The sequence below is a fragment of the Tursiops truncatus genome, chromosome 16 (genome assembly GCF_011762595.2).
Source record: "Tursiops truncatus isolate mTurTru1 chromosome 16, mTurTru1.mat.Y, whole genome shotgun sequence".
NCBI lineage: Eukaryota > Metazoa > Chordata > Mammalia > Artiodactyla > Delphinidae > Tursiops > Tursiops truncatus.
In genome coordinates, this window is record NC_047049.1 from 63,788,477 (window position 1) to 63,807,427 (window position 18,951).

Consider the following 18,951-nt stretch of genomic DNA (forward strand, 5'->3'; position numbering starts at 1 on the left):
TATATGAATCTTTTTGAATTATGGTTTTCTCAGGGTATATGCCCAGTAGTGGGATTGCTTGGTCATATGGTAATTCTATCTGTAGTTTTTTAAGGAACCTCCATACTGTTCTCCATAGTGGCTCTATCAATTTACATTCCCAGCAACAGTGCAAGAGGGTTCCCTTTTCTCCACACCCTCTCCAGCATTTACTGTTTCTCGGTTTTTTAATGATGGCCATTCTGACTGGTGTGAGATGATATCTCATTGTAGTTTTTTTTTTTTTTTATTTTTTGCATTATACGGGCCTCTCACTGTTGTGGCCTCTCCCATTGCAGAGCACAGGCTCCGGACGCGCAGGCTTAGCAGCCATGGCTCACGGGCCCAGCCGCTCCGCGGCATGTGGGATCTTCCCGGACCGGGGCACGAACCCATGTCCCCTGCATCGGCAGGCGGACTCTCAACCACTGCGCCACCAGGGAAGCCCTCTCATTGTAGTTTTGATTTGCATTTCTCTACTGATTAATGATGTTGAGCATTCTTTCATGTGTTTGTTGGCAATCTGTATATCTTCTTTGGAGAAATGTCTATTTATGTCTTCTGCCCATTTTTGGATTGGATTGTTTGTTTTTCTGTTATTGAGCTGCATGAGCTGCTTGTAAATTTTGGAGATTAATCCTATGTCAGTTGCTTCATTTGCAAATACTTTCTCCCATTCTGAGGGTTGTCTTTTGGTCTTGTTTATGGTTTCCTTTGCTGCGCAAAAGCTTTTAAGTTTCATTAGGTCCCATTTGTTTATTTTTGTTTTTATTTCCATTTCTCTAGGAGGTGGGTCAAAAGGATCTTGCTGTGATTTATGTCATAGAGTGGTCTGCCTATGTTTTCCTCTAAGAGTTTGATAGTTTCTGGCATTACATTTAGGTCTTTAATCCATTTTGAGTTTATTTTTGTGTATGGTGTTAGGGAGTGTTCTAATTTCATACTTTTACATGTAGCTGTCCAGTTTTCCCAGCACCACTTATTGAAGAGGCTGTCGTTTATCCACTGTATATTCTTGCCTCCTTTATCAAAGATAAGGTGTCCATATGTGCATGGGTTTATCTCTGGGCTTTCTATCCTGTTCCATTGATCTATATTTCTGGTTTTATTCCAGTACCATACTGTCTTGATTACTGTAGTTTTGTAGTATAGTTTGAAGTCAGGGAGCCTGATTCCTCCAGCTCCATTTTTCGTTCTCAAGATTGCTTTGGCTATTCGGGGTCTTTTGTGTTTCCATACAAATTGTGAAATTTTTTGTTCTACCTCTGTGAAAAATGTCCTTGGTAGTTTGATAGGGGTTGCATCGAATCTGTAGATTGCTTTGGGTAGTATAGTCATTTTCACAATGTGGATTCTTACAATATAAGAACATGGTATATCTCTCCATCTGTTTGTATCATCTTTAATTTCTTTCATCAGTGTCTTATAAAACTTTCTGCATACAGGTCTTCTGTCTCCTTAGGTAGGTTTATTCCTAGATATTTTATTCTTTTTGTTGCAATGGTAAATGGGAGTGTTTTCTTCATTTCACTTTCAGATTTTTCATCATTAGTGTATAGGAGTGCCAGAGATATCTGTGCATTAATTTTGCATCCTGCTACTTTACCAAATTCATTGATTAGCTCTAGTAGTTTTCTGGTAGCATCTTTAGGATTCTCTATGTATAGTATCATGTCATCTGCAAACAGTGACAGCTTTACTTCTTCTTTTCCGATTTGGATTCCTTTTATTTCCTTTTCTTCTCTGATTGCTGTGGCTAAAACTTCCAAAACTATGTTGAATAATAGTGGTGAGAGTGGGCAACCTTGTCTCGTTCTTGATCTTAGTGGAAATGGTTTCAGTTTTTCACCATTGAGGACAATGTTGGGTGTGCGTTTTTCATATATGGCCTTTATTATGTTGAAGAAAGTTCCTTCTATGCCTACTTTCTGTAGGATTTTTATCATAAATGGGTGTTGAATTTTGTCGAAAGCTTTCTCTGAATCTATTGAGATGATCATATGGTTTTTCTCCTTCAATTTGTTAATATGGTGTATAATGGTGATTGATTTGCATATATTGAAGAATCCTTGCATTCCTGGAATAAACCCCATTTGATCATGTGTATGATCCTTTTAATGTGCTGTTGGATTCTGTTTGCTAGTATTTTGTTGAGAATATTTGCATCTATGTTCATCAGTGATATTGGCCTGTAATTTTCTTTCTTTGTGACATCTTTGTCCGGTTTTGGTATCAGGGTGATGGTGGCCTCGTAGAATGAGTTTGGGAGTATTCCTCCCTCTGCTCTGTTTTGGAAGAGTTTGAGAAGGAAAGGTGTTAACTCTTCTCTAAATGTTTGATCGAATTCGCCTGTAAAGCTATCTGGTCCTGGGCTTTTGTTTGTTGGAAGATTTTAAATCACAGTTTCAATATCAGTGCTTTTGATTGGTCTGTTCATATTTTCTATTTCTTCCTGGTTCAGCCACGGCAGGTTGTGCATTTCTAAGAATTTGTCCATTTCTTCCAGGTTGTCCATCTTATTGGCATAGAGTTACTTGTAGTAATCTCTCATGATCCTTTGTATTTCTGCAGTGTCAGTTGTTACTTGTCCTTTTTCATTTCTAATTCTATTAATTTGAGTCTTCTCCGTTTTTTGCTTGATGAGTCTGGATAATGGTTTATCAAGTTTGTTTATCTTCTCAAAGAACCAGCTTTTAGTGTTATTGATCTTTGCTATCGTTTCCTTCATTTCTTTTTCATTTATTTCTGATCTGATCTTTATGATTTCTTTACTTCTGCTAACTTTGGGGTTTTTTTGTTCTTCTTTCTCCAGTTGCTTTAGGTGCAAGGTTAGGTGGTTTATTTGAGATGTTTTCTGTTTCTTAAGGTAGGATTGTATTGGTATAAACTTCCCACTTAGAACTGCTTTTGCTGCATCCCATAGGTTTTGGGTCGTCGTGTCTCCATTGTCATTTGTTTCTAGGTATTTTTTGATTTCCTCTTTGATTTCTTCAGTGGTCACTTGGTTATTAAGTAGTGTATGGTTTAGTCTTCATGTGTTTGTATTTTTTACAGATCTTTTCCTGTAATTGATATCTAGTCTCATAGCATTGCGGTCAGAAAAGATACTTGATATAATTTCAATTTTCTTAAATTTACCAAGGCTTGATTTGTGACCCAAGATATAATCTATCCTGCGGAATATTCCTTAAGCACTTGAGAAAAATGTGTATTTTGTTGTTTTTGGATGGAATGTCCTATAAATATCAATTAAGTCCATCTTGTTTAATGTATCATTTAAAGGTTGTGTTTCCTTATTTACTTTCATTTTGGATGATTTGTCCATTGGTGAAAGTGGGGTGTTAAAGTCCCCTACTATGATTGTGTTACTGTCGATTTCCCCTTTTATGGCTGTTAGTATTTGCCTTATGTATTGAGGTGCTCCTATGTTGGGTGCATAAATATTTACAATTGTTATATATTCTTCTTGGATTGATCCCTTGATCATTATGTAGTGTCCTTCTGCGTCTCTTGTAATAGTCTTTATTTTAAAGTCTACTTTTTCTGATATGAGAATTGCTACTCCAGCTTTCTTTTGATTTCCATTTGCATGGAATATCTTTTTCCATCCCCTCACTTTCAGTCTGTATGTGTCCCTAGGTCTGAAGTGTGTCTCTTGTAGACAGCATATATATGGGTCTTGTTTTTGTATCCATTCAGCCAGTCTGTGTCTTTTGGTGGGAGCATTTAATCCATTTACATTTAAGGTAATTATCGATATGTATGTTCCTATTATCATTTTCTTAATTGTTTTGGGTTTGTTATTGTAGGTCTTTTCCTTCTCTTTTGTTTCTTGCCTAGAGAAGTTCCTTTAGCATTTGTTGTAAAGCTGGTTTGGTGGTGCTGAACTCTCTCAGCTTTTGCTTGTGTGTTAAGGTTTTAATTGCTCCATAAAATCTGAATGAGATCCTTGCTGGGTAGAGTTATCTTGGTTGTAGGTTTTTCTCCTTCATCACTTTAAATATGTCCTGCCACTCCCTTCTGGCTTGCAGAGTTTCTGCTGAAAGATCAGCTGTTAACCTTATGAGGATTCCCTTGTGTGTTATTTGTTGTTTTCCCCTTGCTGCTTTTAATATGTTTTATTTGTATTTAATTTTTGAGAGTTTGATTAATATGTGTCTTGGCATGTTTCTCTTTGGATTTATCCTGTATGGGACTCTCTGTGCTTCCTGGACTTGATTAACTATTTCCTTTCCCATGTTAGGCAAGCTTTCAACTATAATCTCTTCAAATATTTTCTCAGTCCCTTTCTTTTTCTCTTCCTCTTTTGGGAACCCTATAATTCGAATGTTGGTGCATTAAATGTTGTCCCAGAGGTCTCTGAGACTGTCCTCAGTTCTTTTCATTCTTTTTTCTTTATTCTGCTCTGCAGTAGTTATTTCCACTATTTTATCTTCCAGGTCACCTATCTGTTCTTCTGCCTCAGTTATTCTGCTACTGATCTCTTCTAGAGTATTTTTAATTTCATTTATTGTGTTGTTCATCATTGCTTGTTTCCTCTTTAGTTCTTCTAGGTCCTTTTTAAATGTTTCTTGTATTTATTCTATTTCCAAGATTTTGGATCATCTTTAGTATCATTATTCTGAATTCTTTTTCAGTTAGACTGCCTATTTCCTCTTCATGTGTTAGGTCTCGTTCGTTTTTACCTTGCTCCTTCATGTGCTGTGTGTTTTTCTGTCTTCTCATTTTGCTTATCTTACTGTATTTGGGGTCTCCGTTTTGCAATCTGCAGGTTCATAGTTCTCATTGTTTTTGGTGTCTGTCCCCAGTGGCTAAGGTTGGTTCAGTGGGTTTTGTAGGCTTCTCGTGGAGGGGACCTAGTGCCTGTGTTCTGGTGGATGAGGCTGGATCTTGTCTTTCTGGTGGGCAGGTCCATGTCTGGTGGTGTATTTTGGGTGTCTGTGGCCTTATTATGATTTTAGGCACCTCTCTGCTAATGGATTGGGCTGTGTTTCTGTATTGATAGTTGTTTGGCATAGAGTGTCCAGCACTGTAGCTTGCTGGTCGTTGATTGAAGCTGGGTCTTGGTGTTGAGATGGAGATCTCTGGGAGATTTTCGCCATTTGATATTACGTGGAGCTGGGAGGTCTCTTGCGGTCAGTGTCCTGAACTTGGCACTCCCACCTTAGAGGCACAGCACAGACTCCTGGCTGGAGCACCAAGAGTCTTTCATCCACACGGCTCAGAATAAAAGGCAGAAAAAATAGAAAGAAAGAGCATAAAATAAAATAAAGTAAGATAAAATAAAATAAAGTCATTGAAATAAAAAATAATTATGAAAAAAAATTTTTTAAAGGAAAAAAGAACCAGACGGACAGAACTCCAGGACAATGGTGAAAGCAAAGCTATACAGACAAAATCTCACACAGAATCGTACATATACACACTCACAAAAAGAGGAAAAGGGGAAAAAATAATATATCTTGCTCCCAAAGTCCACCTCCTCAATTTGGGATGATTCGTTGTCTATTCAGGTATTCCACAGATGCAGGGTACATCAAGTGTTTTGTGGAGCTTTAATCCGCTGCTTCTGAGGCTTTTGGGAGAAATTTTCCTTTCTCTTCTTTGTTACCACAGCTCCTGGGGTTCAGCTTTGGATTTGGTCCCGCCTCTGCGTGTAGGTCGCCTGAGGGCGTCCGTTTGTTGCTCAGACAGGACGGGGTTAAAGGATCAGCTGATTCACGGGCTCTGGCTCATTCAGGCCGGGGGGGGGGGGGGGCGGGGGTGGGGGGGGGGAGGGAGGGGTATGGAGTGCGGGGCGGGCCTGCGGCGGCAGACGCTGGTGTGACGTTGGGCCAGCGTGATGCGCGCTGTGCGTTCTCCCCGGGAAGTTGTCCCTGGATCACGGGATCCTGGCAGTGGCGGGCTGCACAGGCTCCTGGGAGGGGGGGTGTGGAGTGTGACCTGTGCTTGTACACAGCATTGTTTGGTGGTTGCAGTGGCAGCCTTAGTGTCTCATGCCCGTCTCTGGGTCCGCGCTGATAGCCGCGGCTTGTGCCTGTCTCTGGATCTCCTTTAAGCGTCGCTGTTAATCCCCTCTCCTCGCGCACCAGGAAACAAAGAGGGAAGAAAAAGTCTCTTGCCTCTTCGGCAGTTTGAGATTTTTTCCCGGACTCCTTCCTGGCCAGACGTGACACACTAGCCCCCTTCAGGCTGTGTTCACACTGCCAACCCCCGTCCTCTGCCTGCGCTCCGACCGAAGCCCGAGCCTCAGCTCCCAGCCCCGCCCGCCCCAGTGGGTGAGCAGACAAGCCTCTCGGGCTGCTGAGTAACGGTAGGCCCTGATCCTCTGTGCGGGAATCTCCCCGCTTTGCCCTCCGCACCCCTGTTGTTGCGCTCTCCTCCATGGCTCCGAAGCTTCCCCCCTCCGCCACCCACAGTCTCCGCATGCGAAGGGACTTCTTAGTGTGTGGAAACGTTTCCTCCTTCACAGCTCCCTCCCACTGGTGCAGGTCCCGTCCCTATTCTTTTGTCTCTGTTTATTCTTTTTTCTTTTGCCCTACCCAGGTACGTGGGGAGTGTCTTGCTTTTCGGGAGGTCAGAGGTCTTCTGCCAGCATTCAGTGCGTGTTCTGTAGGAGTTGCTCCACGTGTAGATGTATTTCTGATGTATCTGTGGGGAGGAAGGTCATCTCCGCGTTTCACTCTGCCGCCAGCTTCTCAAATCTTCTCTTTTCTTTTTATTGAAAATAAACAATGAGATGATGAATGTTAGCTGAACCTACTGTGATAATCACTTCACAATATGTATAAATCAGACCATCATGCTGTATGCCTTAAACTTATACAGTGATAGATGCCAATTATTTCTCAATAAAGCTGGAAAAAGAACTTACTAAGAAAAGGGGGGGCCTGGTAAAATAAGTTGTAATATATCAATAAAAAGCAACTTTATTAAAGCATTAAAAAGAATGACAATAACAGCTAATTAAGTCTTTAAGTTCCAACTACTGCTCTCATTTAATCTTCATAAAAATTGTAGATATTATTATTAGCTCCATTTACAGTGGAGAAAAATGAAACATAAAGAGGCTAAGTGGCTTCTGCCCACACTAAGTTCTTTGCTCTATTGCTTCGTGGTCATCTGTATCCCAATGTGAAAAGAAAATAAGTTGATAAGTGAAAAGAACAGATTGTTGAAAGTTTTTAGTATAATACTGTTTGTGAAAAGAATCTTTATCTTCTATATGTTCCTTTTATAACATATAATACCTATTTAATGTTTTCTCTTGACATAAAATCTTTCAAATATATGAATATATGTGAATATACTAATAAAACATAATATGAATTTATAAGTGTACACGTATACATAAGCCCCCACATAATGCATACATTCATAAAAAAAATTCTGGATAGATATACAAGAACTTAATGGATGTTTTTGGGATTAGTATGGAGTCAAAAAAAATTGCACTCTATACTCTTTATTTTGGTGAATTATTTAAAAGTAATGAGTCACATATTGCTTTCATAATAAAAGTAAGTTTAAATTGAAAAATTTAAAAAATAGTGGATGTGGTAAATCTTTAACAATTATGTTACTGGAGTGGGGGTAAAGAGGGACATTTTCTTGTTATTTTATGCCTTTCTGAACTGTGAACTTTGGAAAATAAATGAGTACCTGTTACTTTTATAATAAAACATTTTAAATGAAAAAAACCTTATTTTTTCATTTAAAAAAATGAAACATATTTCTGTAACATATTTCTGTAACAAGTACTATTATGTAACAAGTACCATATTTCTGTAACAAGTACTATGAAATATTATTTCTGTGACTAAGTTTAGGGTATAGTTTGTTCATTATATTGACAGTTTAGAATAAATCTGCCTATGTTAAACTTTTACCAGAGATCTGCTGTCTTACTGTCTTAAAGGCTAGCTCTTTTCTAGCATCCATTGAATTCAAAAGTAACTCAGTGAAGATTTACCTTATTTTTATAAACAAGATTGTTTCCGATTGAAGTCTTAGTAATGAAACCTTTCATAGCAAATGAGATTCAGTAAATGCAGAAGTTGACAGCAATTTTATTAGATGCTGCTAGTCAATTGAGCACAATTTTCTTGCGGGAAAATGGTGTCCCGCTTCTTAAACTCCAGAGCATTTATCAAAAACAAATGTCAGTTTGAAACTGCATTGTTTATTGAGAGACGATGTTCTAGTGTCGTGACAGTATTTTAATATTATCCTTAGTTATGGAATGTACTTGGAATTAGGTTGGATGATAAATGCTGCAACAGGCATAAGTGAAATTAAAGTATAACTTATTTGGGATTATGTGTTTCAGGTGAAGCTCTGAAAGTATCAGCTGAGAGATTTGCAGATGATCCCTGTTATCTCCCAAAAAGGGAGGCTGTGGTTCAAGCTGCCCGTGCCTTGTTGGCTGCAGTTACCAGACTCCTTATCCTCGCAGATATGATTGATGTCATGTGTCTCTTGCAGCATGTGTCAGCTGTAAGTAAAAGATGGCTTAGTTTACCTTGGCATTGTTCTCACTTACAATTCCATTTTCTGAACCTGGCATCAATCCGAGCGCATCCCGGCCTCAGTCACGTTTCTTAATGTCACCCATCAGAAGATGACTGGATTGGGTTGTGAAACTAATGCATACTTGACAAGAATGAAGCCAGAAGTTAGTCTTAAAGCCAGTGGGAGACTGAAAAACAGAAGATGACTTACTGATAAGGAAATGGCTAGGAGAAAGTTCTAGGCTTTTGACCGTTTAAATGATTATGCCCTATATAAATATATATATAGTAACAATTATATAGATAATATAGAAAACAAATATGTAAATATAAATAATTTGAGAACGAGAAACTTAAAAGCTTAAGGCATGTGGAAGCTTATGCTAGTTTGTAAATGAAAACTACTTTGCCAGCTCCTCTTTTTTTTTTTTTTTTTTTTTTTGCGGTACACGGGCCTCTCACTGTTGTGGCCTCTCCCGTTGTGGAGCACAGGCTCCGGACGCGCAGGCTCAGCGGCCATGGCTCACGGGCCCAGCCGCTCCGCGGCATGTGGGATCTTCCCGGACCGGGGCACGAACCTGTGTCCCCCGCATTGGCAGGCAGACTCTCAACCACTGCGCCACCAGGGAAGCCCTGCCAGCTCCTCTTGATCTAAGATAAACAGTGCATGTTTGCAGGTAGTCTGTGTTGTCTGTAGTAATCCATTATGAAAATGTATAAATGGATTTAGTAAGAGTAAAGAACATATTTTAACTAGGAGAGACTACAAAGGCAGCAAGATATCTTGCTTGCTTTATTTTGTTAGACAAAACCATTTAGCAGAAGCTTAGTAGAAGGAGAATTTTATTTCAGCCTTTTTCACTTTCTTAATTTATTTAGTTTGACCAAGTCATTAATAGTGTCTAGATGAAAAGGTTGCAAAGAACTCTTTGGAGTCGCTGCTGTTTCTCCTACTTTAAATAGGACCCTTGCTCTTCTGTTCATTAATACATCTGCATTTTCATAAAGGCGCTTGGTGACTGTAGTATCACTACGTTATTAGGCAAATGATGGCCTTGTCTGATTGACCTTCTTGTCAAAATCATTTTCTCTAATTGCTAAGCTAAACCTTTTTTAATCTTTCTCTTACTTACTAATATTTGTTTTAACCCTAAAGTAGAGTGACCTTTCCTTTATACTTTCAGATTCCTTTTCTTTTGATAGTTTTATTACTGCAAAAAGGCAATTTGGCACCTTTTTGTTGTAGCTGTTGTTTAAGTAGCTTTTCAGGAAAGGGATTAGTTTTCATCACTAGCAACTATCTACCAATAGATTTGTATGTGAGATATTTGAACAATGTTTTTTGTTACTTGGCTACTGGTTTGTTGGATACCTTAAACAAATCCCTGAAAATTTCTGAGCTTTATTTTTTATATTTGAATATAGACACTAATAAATGCTATAACCAGAAGTGAGCATGAAAGATTAAATGCCAGGTAATTCCTAGTTCCAATGACTCAGTATTTCCTGTTTTAACTCTAGATTTGTTGGGATAGGCAGAATGAAAGGCTTTGGTAAGGTGAAAATTACTGCCTTTATAATCAATTAGGAGGTGGTAAATTGTGATAGTTTTTTATTGTTTCATCCTTATAAAAATTTATATTTGAATTGTATTATTCAACTCAATTCTTTCAAGGTTTCACATAGAATGAAGGCAAATTGAAAAATATTTTTGGAGATTAAGATTAGAATTATTTAGCCCAATATTCCCCTAAAAGTATTCTGCAGAACCTGTCTTATAAATATGCAACATGAAAAAAAGTTTTTATTATGGTCAGTGCTGCACACTGAAATTCCCTTTGAATGTTTTTGATGCACATTAGCATTAAAGTTGGTGAGAAATATTGAAGCAAAGAAAGTTGTTTAACTTTGCTTAACCCAGAGTTTCCCAAATTTCTTGACCCCAGAACTCTTCTATAATATATGAATCCCGGAACATTCTCAGACCATACATTGGAATATTGTGACTTAGAATATTTTTAATGTTTATGGTTCTATTAAATTTCTACTTAGAATGAAAAAATCGTAGTGGATAAACTTCAGTGCCCTTCTACTCTAGTATCTTATTGAAGTAGATAGACTGTCCTACAATATGCGATACACACAACTGTCTAACAATATATGTGATCACTTTCTGTGATAGCAATCTCAATTCTGTGAGACAGTGAAGCAGATATTGGATAATTCTAATTGCTGAAGACATTTTTCTCAAACTGAGCTTAAAGCTGCATCCCTGCTATTTCCATTCACTGCTTCTAGTTTACTTTCTGGAGTTACACAGAATCAAGGCAATAGGAAAATGCAGTTTTCAAGTAACTGATGGTTACTCTTAGGACTTACATATGTCTTATCTTATTTAAGCTAAAAATTTCTTGACCTTTGAATGTTCCTTATATGACAGTTTCAGACTACTCTGGATACTCTAGAATTTCCATGTCTTGTATGATCTTGTTTCAGTCTTTTTTTTTTAACATCTTTATTGGAGTATAATTGCTTTACAATGGTGTGTTAGTTTCTGCTTTATAATGAAGTGAATCAGCTATACATATACATATGTTCCCGTATCTCTTCCCTCTTGCGTCTCCCTCCCATCCTCCCTATCCCATCTCTCTAGGTGGTCACAAAGCACCGAGCTGATCTCCCTGTGCTATGCGGCTGCTTCCCACTAGCTATCTGTTTTATATTTGGTAGTGTATATATATGTCCATGCCACTCTCGCACTTTGTCCCAGCTTACCCTTCCCCCTCCCCGTGTCCTCAAGTCCATTCTCTACGTCTGCATCTTTATTCCTGTCCTGCCCCTAGGTTCTTCAGAACCATTTTTCTTTGTTTTTTAGATTCCATGTATATATGTTAGCATACGGTATTTGTTTTTCTCTTTCTGACTTACTTCACTCTGTATGACAGTCTCTAGGTCCATCCACCTCACTACAAATAACTCAGTTTCATTTCTTTTTATGGCTGAGTAATACTCCATTGTATATGTGTGCCACATCTTCTTTATCCATTCATCTGTCGATGGACACTTAGGTTGCTTCCATGTCCTGGCTGTTGTGAAGAGAGCTGCAATGAACATTGTGGTACATGACTCTTTTTGAATTACGGTTTTCTCAGGGTATATGCCCAGTAGTGGGAATGCTGGGTTGTATGGCAGTTCTATTTTTAGTTTTTTAAGGAACCTCCACACTGTTCTCCATAGTGGCTCTATCAATTTACATTCCTACCAACAATGCAAGAGGGTTCCCTTTTCTCCACATGCTCTCCAGCATTTATTGTTTCTCGATTTTTTGATGATGGCCATTCTGACTGGTGTGAGATGATATCTCATTGTAGTTTTGATTTGCATTTCTCTAATGATTAGTGATGTTGAGCATCCTTTCTTGTGTTTGTTGGCAATCTGTATATCTTCTTTGGAGAAATGTCTATTTAGGTATTCTGTCCATTTTTGGATTGGGTTGTTTGTTTTTTTTGTTATTGAGCTGCATGAGCTGCTTGTAAATTTTGGAGATTAATCCTATGTCAGTTGCTTCATTTGCAAATATTTTCTCCCATTCTGAGGGTTGTCTTTTCATCTTGTTTATATTTTCCTTTGCTGTGCAAAAGCTTTTAAGTTTTTTGATGTACTTTAACACTGTAAGCAGATTTGTTTTATGGTTAAAATTTGAAAATTTCAGTGTCTGGACTCCCTGGGTGTCTGCTTGTGCTGCTGTCATTTTGTTATGCTCATGGTGTCTTGTCTTCTCATGTGAATGGCTATCTTTGTATACTAAATGTTACCTCTTCTGGAACTTATATCAGGAAATTCCGCACTGTTTTGTTAGCTTTTTGATGTTTTTAACATGAAGTATTTTATATTTCATCAAATTTTGTTAGTTTTCTTCAGCAGAGGGTTGAATTGTGACTTACTAATTTGCTAATATAGGAAACAAAAATCCCCCAAATCATCTCTGTAAATCCTTTCCTATGCATATTCTAGATAGGTAACTGCCATAAAATGTTGAAATCAAAACATCTTGAAATAAAAACAAATGCTTTCATGTGAACATTCCATATTATACTTGGACAGTTACCTCCCTGATTTAATGTCCAGTATTATCTTACCTATTATGATAGCCTTGTCATGCTGTTGGTTCTTACTGATTTTGTGAGCAATTAAAACCTCCAAGTCTCTGAACTCAGACTACTTTTAATCTAGATCTTCCTCCTGTGATACTAGTTTTATCTTTTTATATGTAAAGGTTGATGTTATATTTATATTCAATGCATTTTATCTTCTTAGTTGTCTTTTTGTTATATCCATCCAGATCTTTTTTTTTTTTTTTTTTTTTTTGCTGTACACGGGCCTCTCACTGTTGTGGCCTCTCCCACTGCGGAGCACAGGCTCCGGATGCACAGGCTCAGCGGCCACGGCTCATGGGCCCAGCCGCTCCGTGGCATGTGGGATCTTCCTGGACCGGGGCACGAACCCGTGTCCCCTGCATCGGCAGGCGGACTCTCAACCCCTGCTCCACCAGGGAAGCCCCATCCAGATCTTTTTGACATTTGATTTGTTTTCCCCTCCCAAATTGGTGTCATTTTCAGATTTCTTTAACAATTTATTCATTAAAAATTGTTTAATGCTATAGCTTTCTTTTAGATAGCATCAATCAAATATTAACATGTTTTGAATAAAGTCGTTGAAATGAGCTTCAAACTCACTTCATTTGAATGAATAAACCATGTTTCTTTATTTTATTCTCTAGTACTTTCTCAAAGGCCTTTCTGAAATCAAGATGTATTATATCTGTGGCATCACAGATTTACCAGTCTCGTAGCCCCAATTTTAAGGGAAATGACGTTAGTTTGGCATGACTTACTTTTAATAACCCCATAAGAGCTCTAAGTGACCATTGTTTGCTTGGTATTATTCCTTTTCTATTTTTTTTTTTGACTTTCATTTTTCAGTTACTCACATCCTACTTACTTATGGTTATAAACCACTCATCTGCTAGCATCTCCTTGCCCTTAAGATCTAGATATAATTGGTTTGAACCCTCATTCCACGTCCTGTAAAGTACAATGTTCTCCCAAGATTTCTGCAAATTTTCTTAGGCTCATATTCTCAGGGTCATCTCTGGCTCCAAGCTCTTGCTTCCACAGAATTACTTTAGGTTATGGATGGTCTTTCTACTGCTATTCTATAGTATGTTAATTCATACTTGGAAGATGACCCTTTTCCCCTTTAACACACACATATACATACAAATACTCCTGCACAAGGCATGTTCATGTATATGGCAAATCTATTAGAAACTTGGAAGGTGGAAGGGAGGGGGTTCTGTAGTGTAACAATATATTCTAAGTGGTTTCAGTTTGTATATTAGAAATCTTCAAAATCGTTTGAAGCAACTTCATCTCATTGTCCTTCTACCTCCTTTCTCCCTACCTACTCTCCTTTGTTTTCCCTCACACCCCTAAGGAGTAAAATATTCTGTCAAGCCACCGTTGACTCGGCCTCTGCTCATTTGTGTCCTCAGATATCACTATGTCTCTTAAATTACATCTGAAGGTATTTTCCTCAATATAAACTGTTCCTTTCCTAAGAACTCTGTAGTCAACTCCCTCTCTCTCTCTCTCTCTCTCTCTCTCTTTTTCTCTCTGTCTCTTTCTCTCTCTCACATACACACCATCCTATTGTAAAATAATCTATGTTTTTTGCGGGGAGGGCATCAACTTTGAAGATCTAGATTTCTTCTTCTGGACACACATTCTTCTTTCAAAAGCAGTGGCCTAATTTTTTATTTCTTTTCCTAGTTTTGAATATGATGGGCAAAGACCTGCCTCTCCTCCAGTCTTATTATTTTATGCAAGCTTCTGCTCAGTTTGGGCTTTCTCCCCCCAATAACACTCACAAAAATCCCTGCTACATTTTTTTTGGTATTTATTCTTTATTGCACAGTGTCAAAGAATTCCTCTGCTATCACAATGTTTTCTTAAGTGGCCTTACTCTTTTCTTCCTTATTATAATTTTTTTCTAAATAACAAAATTCTTCATCCCTATTGAGGTATATTTCCTTTTATAAGTCGGGTAAATGAGATATTACTCTACTTTTGATTGATAGTCCGTACCTATATATTTCCTGATTCCTTATCTTTATTAAATTATCCTCTTTCCACTGAGACTGTCCCAGAGATGCAGTTATGATCAAACATTTATGAAGATGTAGCCTGAGACCACCAACTCATGCAAACATGATTCACTGAGTAACTCTCCATAGGATAAGTACTGCCAGCCAATACAGAGTTAATATATAATTAAATATATCAAGGATTCCTGACTTGGCAGTTTTAAATGTGTCTAGTTCCTTAAGGAAGTACATGTTTTCTTCTGGGGGGAATTAAGTCCAAATCAAAGGTAAGAGAGGACAGAGAAAAAAAGCAATGATATTTCAGTATGTAATTAATTGTAGAAACTTGGAAAGGCAGTTTGGCTTTATTACCACCACTGCTGATAATTTTCTATGGGAATTTAAATTTAAAAATTTCTCTCTGGTACTGTTCAAGTTTTTTTTTAACTTTTTTGTACTATTTATACATCTCGAGATTCCACATCCTATTTTATTGGCATATGAATTTTGTAAGGGTCAGTTTTCTTTGAGAGAATGTTGGCTTGCATATCTCTTGCTTTCTTTGGGGGTCAGGGCAAGATGGAGAGCAAAGGTGGCTTTTGGCAGCAGGGAGACCTTGCCTGAATCCTGGTTCTGTTGTTGATTAGCTGGGCGACTTTGGGAAAATTAAAAATTTGTGAACCTTAGTTTCTTCTTCTGAGCTATATGGATAATAAAACTTACTCTGAATACTTAGGGGCCTTGTGAAGATTAAATGATATAATATATAAAATACGTTGTAAGAACTGGTGCAAATTTTCTTTCACCTTCCTTCCTTTCCTTGTCCTACCTTTTTGCACTATGGTACCTTGCTCCCATTTTTCGACTCCTGCAGTGCAATATTCTCCTTATTCCTAAAAATGAAGGGAAATAAATTAACTCCTGAGTTGAACTAACTTCTCTGACTTTTTCTGTTATCATACCATAGCCTGTTTTATTTTTTTTAAATGGGAATATTTGTCCCTTTGGATTAAAAAATAGACCGATGTCATTATAGGAAATGGCACCTCTATTTAATAACTTTTTATGTCAAATACATATTTAATATTTGCTACAAGCATTGCTATAAAGCATTTGTATACTGAACAATAATTCTGAATATGAAGAATATTCATAACATTGACAGAAAATCACACATTACAATAATGGTAACTGAGACTTTTTGATGCCACCTTCTATTGTTAAAATGCAGATATGTACCAGCAAAAGGGTTTCTAAATCTTATTTTTAAAAATATCAGCAGTTTATAAGGAGGGAAATTACTATATAGTTAAATTGCTGTTAGAAGCCAAGTATATTCTACAGGAGATTCTTGGCAAAATATGTAGAGAGCTTTTAACGTTTAAAGAAAAAACCAAGTCACAGGACTGGTATTAGATGGAATAGGAGAAATAAGAAATGGAGGCAAATAGGACACAAATTGCTGGATTTGTGCTGAATTTCATATTGAAAACTTTAGAGACAAAGGAAATTTAAGCCATGTAAAAAAATTTAACTTTTAAAAAGGACTTGCATCATTCCAGGTAGCTCGAGTTTCATTAATTAGTCCATTCAGCAGACAGTTATTTTTTGTGTGCTTACTGTGTGCCAGTCACCATAATATGTGCTAGAGAGTCAGATTTAGAAAATACACTACCATGGTCCTGTTCTCCTGGAATTATTGTGGAGGCATGATGGCAGTTATATCAAGGGAGTGTTTTGAATGAATAATGCAAGGCTAAGTTTGGAGAGTGAGTTAACTAGACAAAGAAAGTGGTGCGGGCAGAGAGCATTTTACCTGGAGGGAATAGTACATGCTTAAAGACCAGTAGTAGTTCTAAACGGCTGGGATGAAGGATGATTTTGTGGGAGGAACAAGAGTTGAAGCTGCAGAGGTAGGCATAGACCTACTTGTGACAGGCCTATGTGCTAAGTTAAAAAGTTTGAACTTTAGTCTGAAAGCTAAGGGGGAACTATTAAAGATTTTAAGCAGGGAAATGATACAAGATTTGAATTTTAGGACTATTATTCTGGTAGCAGTGGGCAAGGGGGCCAGAGTGGAGGCAGAGATGCCAGTGATGAGGTGATGTCATCTGGTTGTGAAATGATGGTGTGGGGTGGGGAATGAATGATAAAAATGACGGAGGAACAGTCTGCAATTTGGAAAGTGATTGGAATCTGCTCAGAAGGAAAGGGAAGCATCAAGCAACCTTCGAGGAATCTAGTTGGGCTTTGAGGACATTGGTTTGCTGTTTACATAGAGGAGAAGCAGTTTATAGATTTTATACATATTGGATTTGAGGCATGTATGAGAGGTACTAGACATTGAAAGATACATTTGGAGCGAATAAGATTGGAAAGCCTCAAGAAGTAAGCATTAGGAGAAGCAATTGGTTTGTATGAGGTCACCTGGGGAAGGTTTCTAGGGTGAACTTAAACCTTTGTTCACAAATCTTTGAGACCTTGTGGTTTGGTGGAATGCTCACTGAATGATGAATCAGGTTTGTGTTCAGTCTTGCCTCAGTAGGGATATTTGGGATACCTTCTCACTGGAGTCCCTGCCCCTGGGGGTTGGTTCATAGTCCAGCACTCTAGCCTTTCTGAGGGGGCTCCCCAGAAAACTGGCTTTATCTTGCCTGTCTTGGAGTTCTGATGGATCCATCAAAGTCTAGCCACCTGGTAGGGAGAAATGGAGGGGGTGGCTTAGACTGGTAAAACACCACAGCTCCCTGCCCCCTCTGGCTCAGCACAGAGTAAGTAGACAAAAACTGCAGCTGCCTGTTTCTCCATAGGGAGTGAGAGTTGGTAGAAGCCCAGCTGTTTGGTGGGAGGTCTTCTCTTGCATAAAGCCAGTCCACAAAGTCTAGGAAAGGTGCCTGCTTTGTCGAATATGTAGACAGCAACACAGAGAGCTAAGGAAAATGAAGAATCAGGCAAAGATGTTCCAAACAAAGGAATGAGATGAATCTCCAGAAACTGACCCTAATGAAACAGAGTTATATGATTTACCTGACAGTGAATTCAAAATAACAGTCATAAAGATGCTCACTGAGGCCAAGAGAACAATGCATGAACAAAGTGAGAATTTCAACGAAGAGGTAAAAAATATAATAAGTACGAAACAAATCATGGAGCTAAAGAACACAACAATTGAACTGAAAAATTCAACAGCAGACTAGATCAAGCAGAAGAAAGGATCAGTGAACTTGAAGATAGGTCACTGGAAATAGTTTAGTCAGAGGAGCAAAAAGAAACAAATGAAGAGTGAAGATAGCTAAAGGATTTATTGAATACCATTAAACATTATGGGAGTATCAGCAGGAGAAAAGAGAGATAGAAAAAGGACCAGGAAGCTTATTCAAATAAATAATGGCTGGTAATACCCTAAATCTGGGGAAAGAAATGGCAATCCAGATCTAAGTAGCCCAAAAGATACTGAAAAACATGTACCCAAAGAAATCTGTGCTGGACGCATTATACAGTAGTAGCCATTATCTGTAGTTTTGCTCTCCTTGGTTTCAGTTACCCATGGTCAACTGTGGTCCAAAAATATTAAATGGAAAATTCCAGAGATAAACAATTCATAAGTTTTAAATTGTATGCTGTTCTGTGTAGTGTGATGAAATCTCATGCCATCCTGCTCTGTCCTGTCTGGGACATGAATCATCTCTTTGTCTAGTGTATCCATGCTTTTTATGCTACCTGCCTGTTAGTATAAGAAAAAACAGTATGTATGTGGTTTGGTACTATGCATAGTTTCAGGTATCCCTGGGGGGTCTTGGAATGTATCCCTGCAATAAGGGCAGACTACTGTAATCAAATTGTCAAAAGTCAAAGAGAAAAAGGGAGTGAAAAACAACAAACAAGAGAAAATCAACTTGTCACATACAAGGCAACCCCTATAAGGCTATCAGTGGATTTTTCAGCAGAAACTTTGCAGGCCAGAGGCAGTGCTGAAAGAAAAAAACTGCCATCTAAGAATACTATACCCAGCAAAACTTATCTTCAAAAATGGATCAATAAAGAATTTCCAAGGTTATCAGGGTGGTACTGGGAGGTGAGGGGGAGTACATGACAGGCGGCATCAGCCAGGGAGGCTTGGGAAACTATGGTGTGGTCACTGTGAGCCAAATAGAGCCATGGCAATTGCCATCCGGTCCCAGCTCCCTTGTGTAGTCCTGGCTGGTGGCTCAGCCCAGTGGGCCTGTTGGCACCACAGCCTGTGGAGCTTGAGAACATCATAGTGAACATGGTACTACT

General features: G+C 38.3%; 1 protein-coding gene across 1 annotated transcript in view; it reads left to right on the top strand.

Annotated features, from left to right (window-relative positions):
• Positions 1-18,951, top strand: part of CTNNA3 (catenin alpha 3) — a 486,398-nt gene that overhangs the window by 163,086 nt on the left and 304,361 nt on the right. The window contains exon 5 of the mRNA XM_073793552.1: positions 8,348-8,514. Coding sequence (XP_073649653.1) covers positions 8,348-8,514 — 167 coding nt within the window. The remainder of the gene's footprint in view (positions 1-8,347; positions 8,515-18,951) is intronic.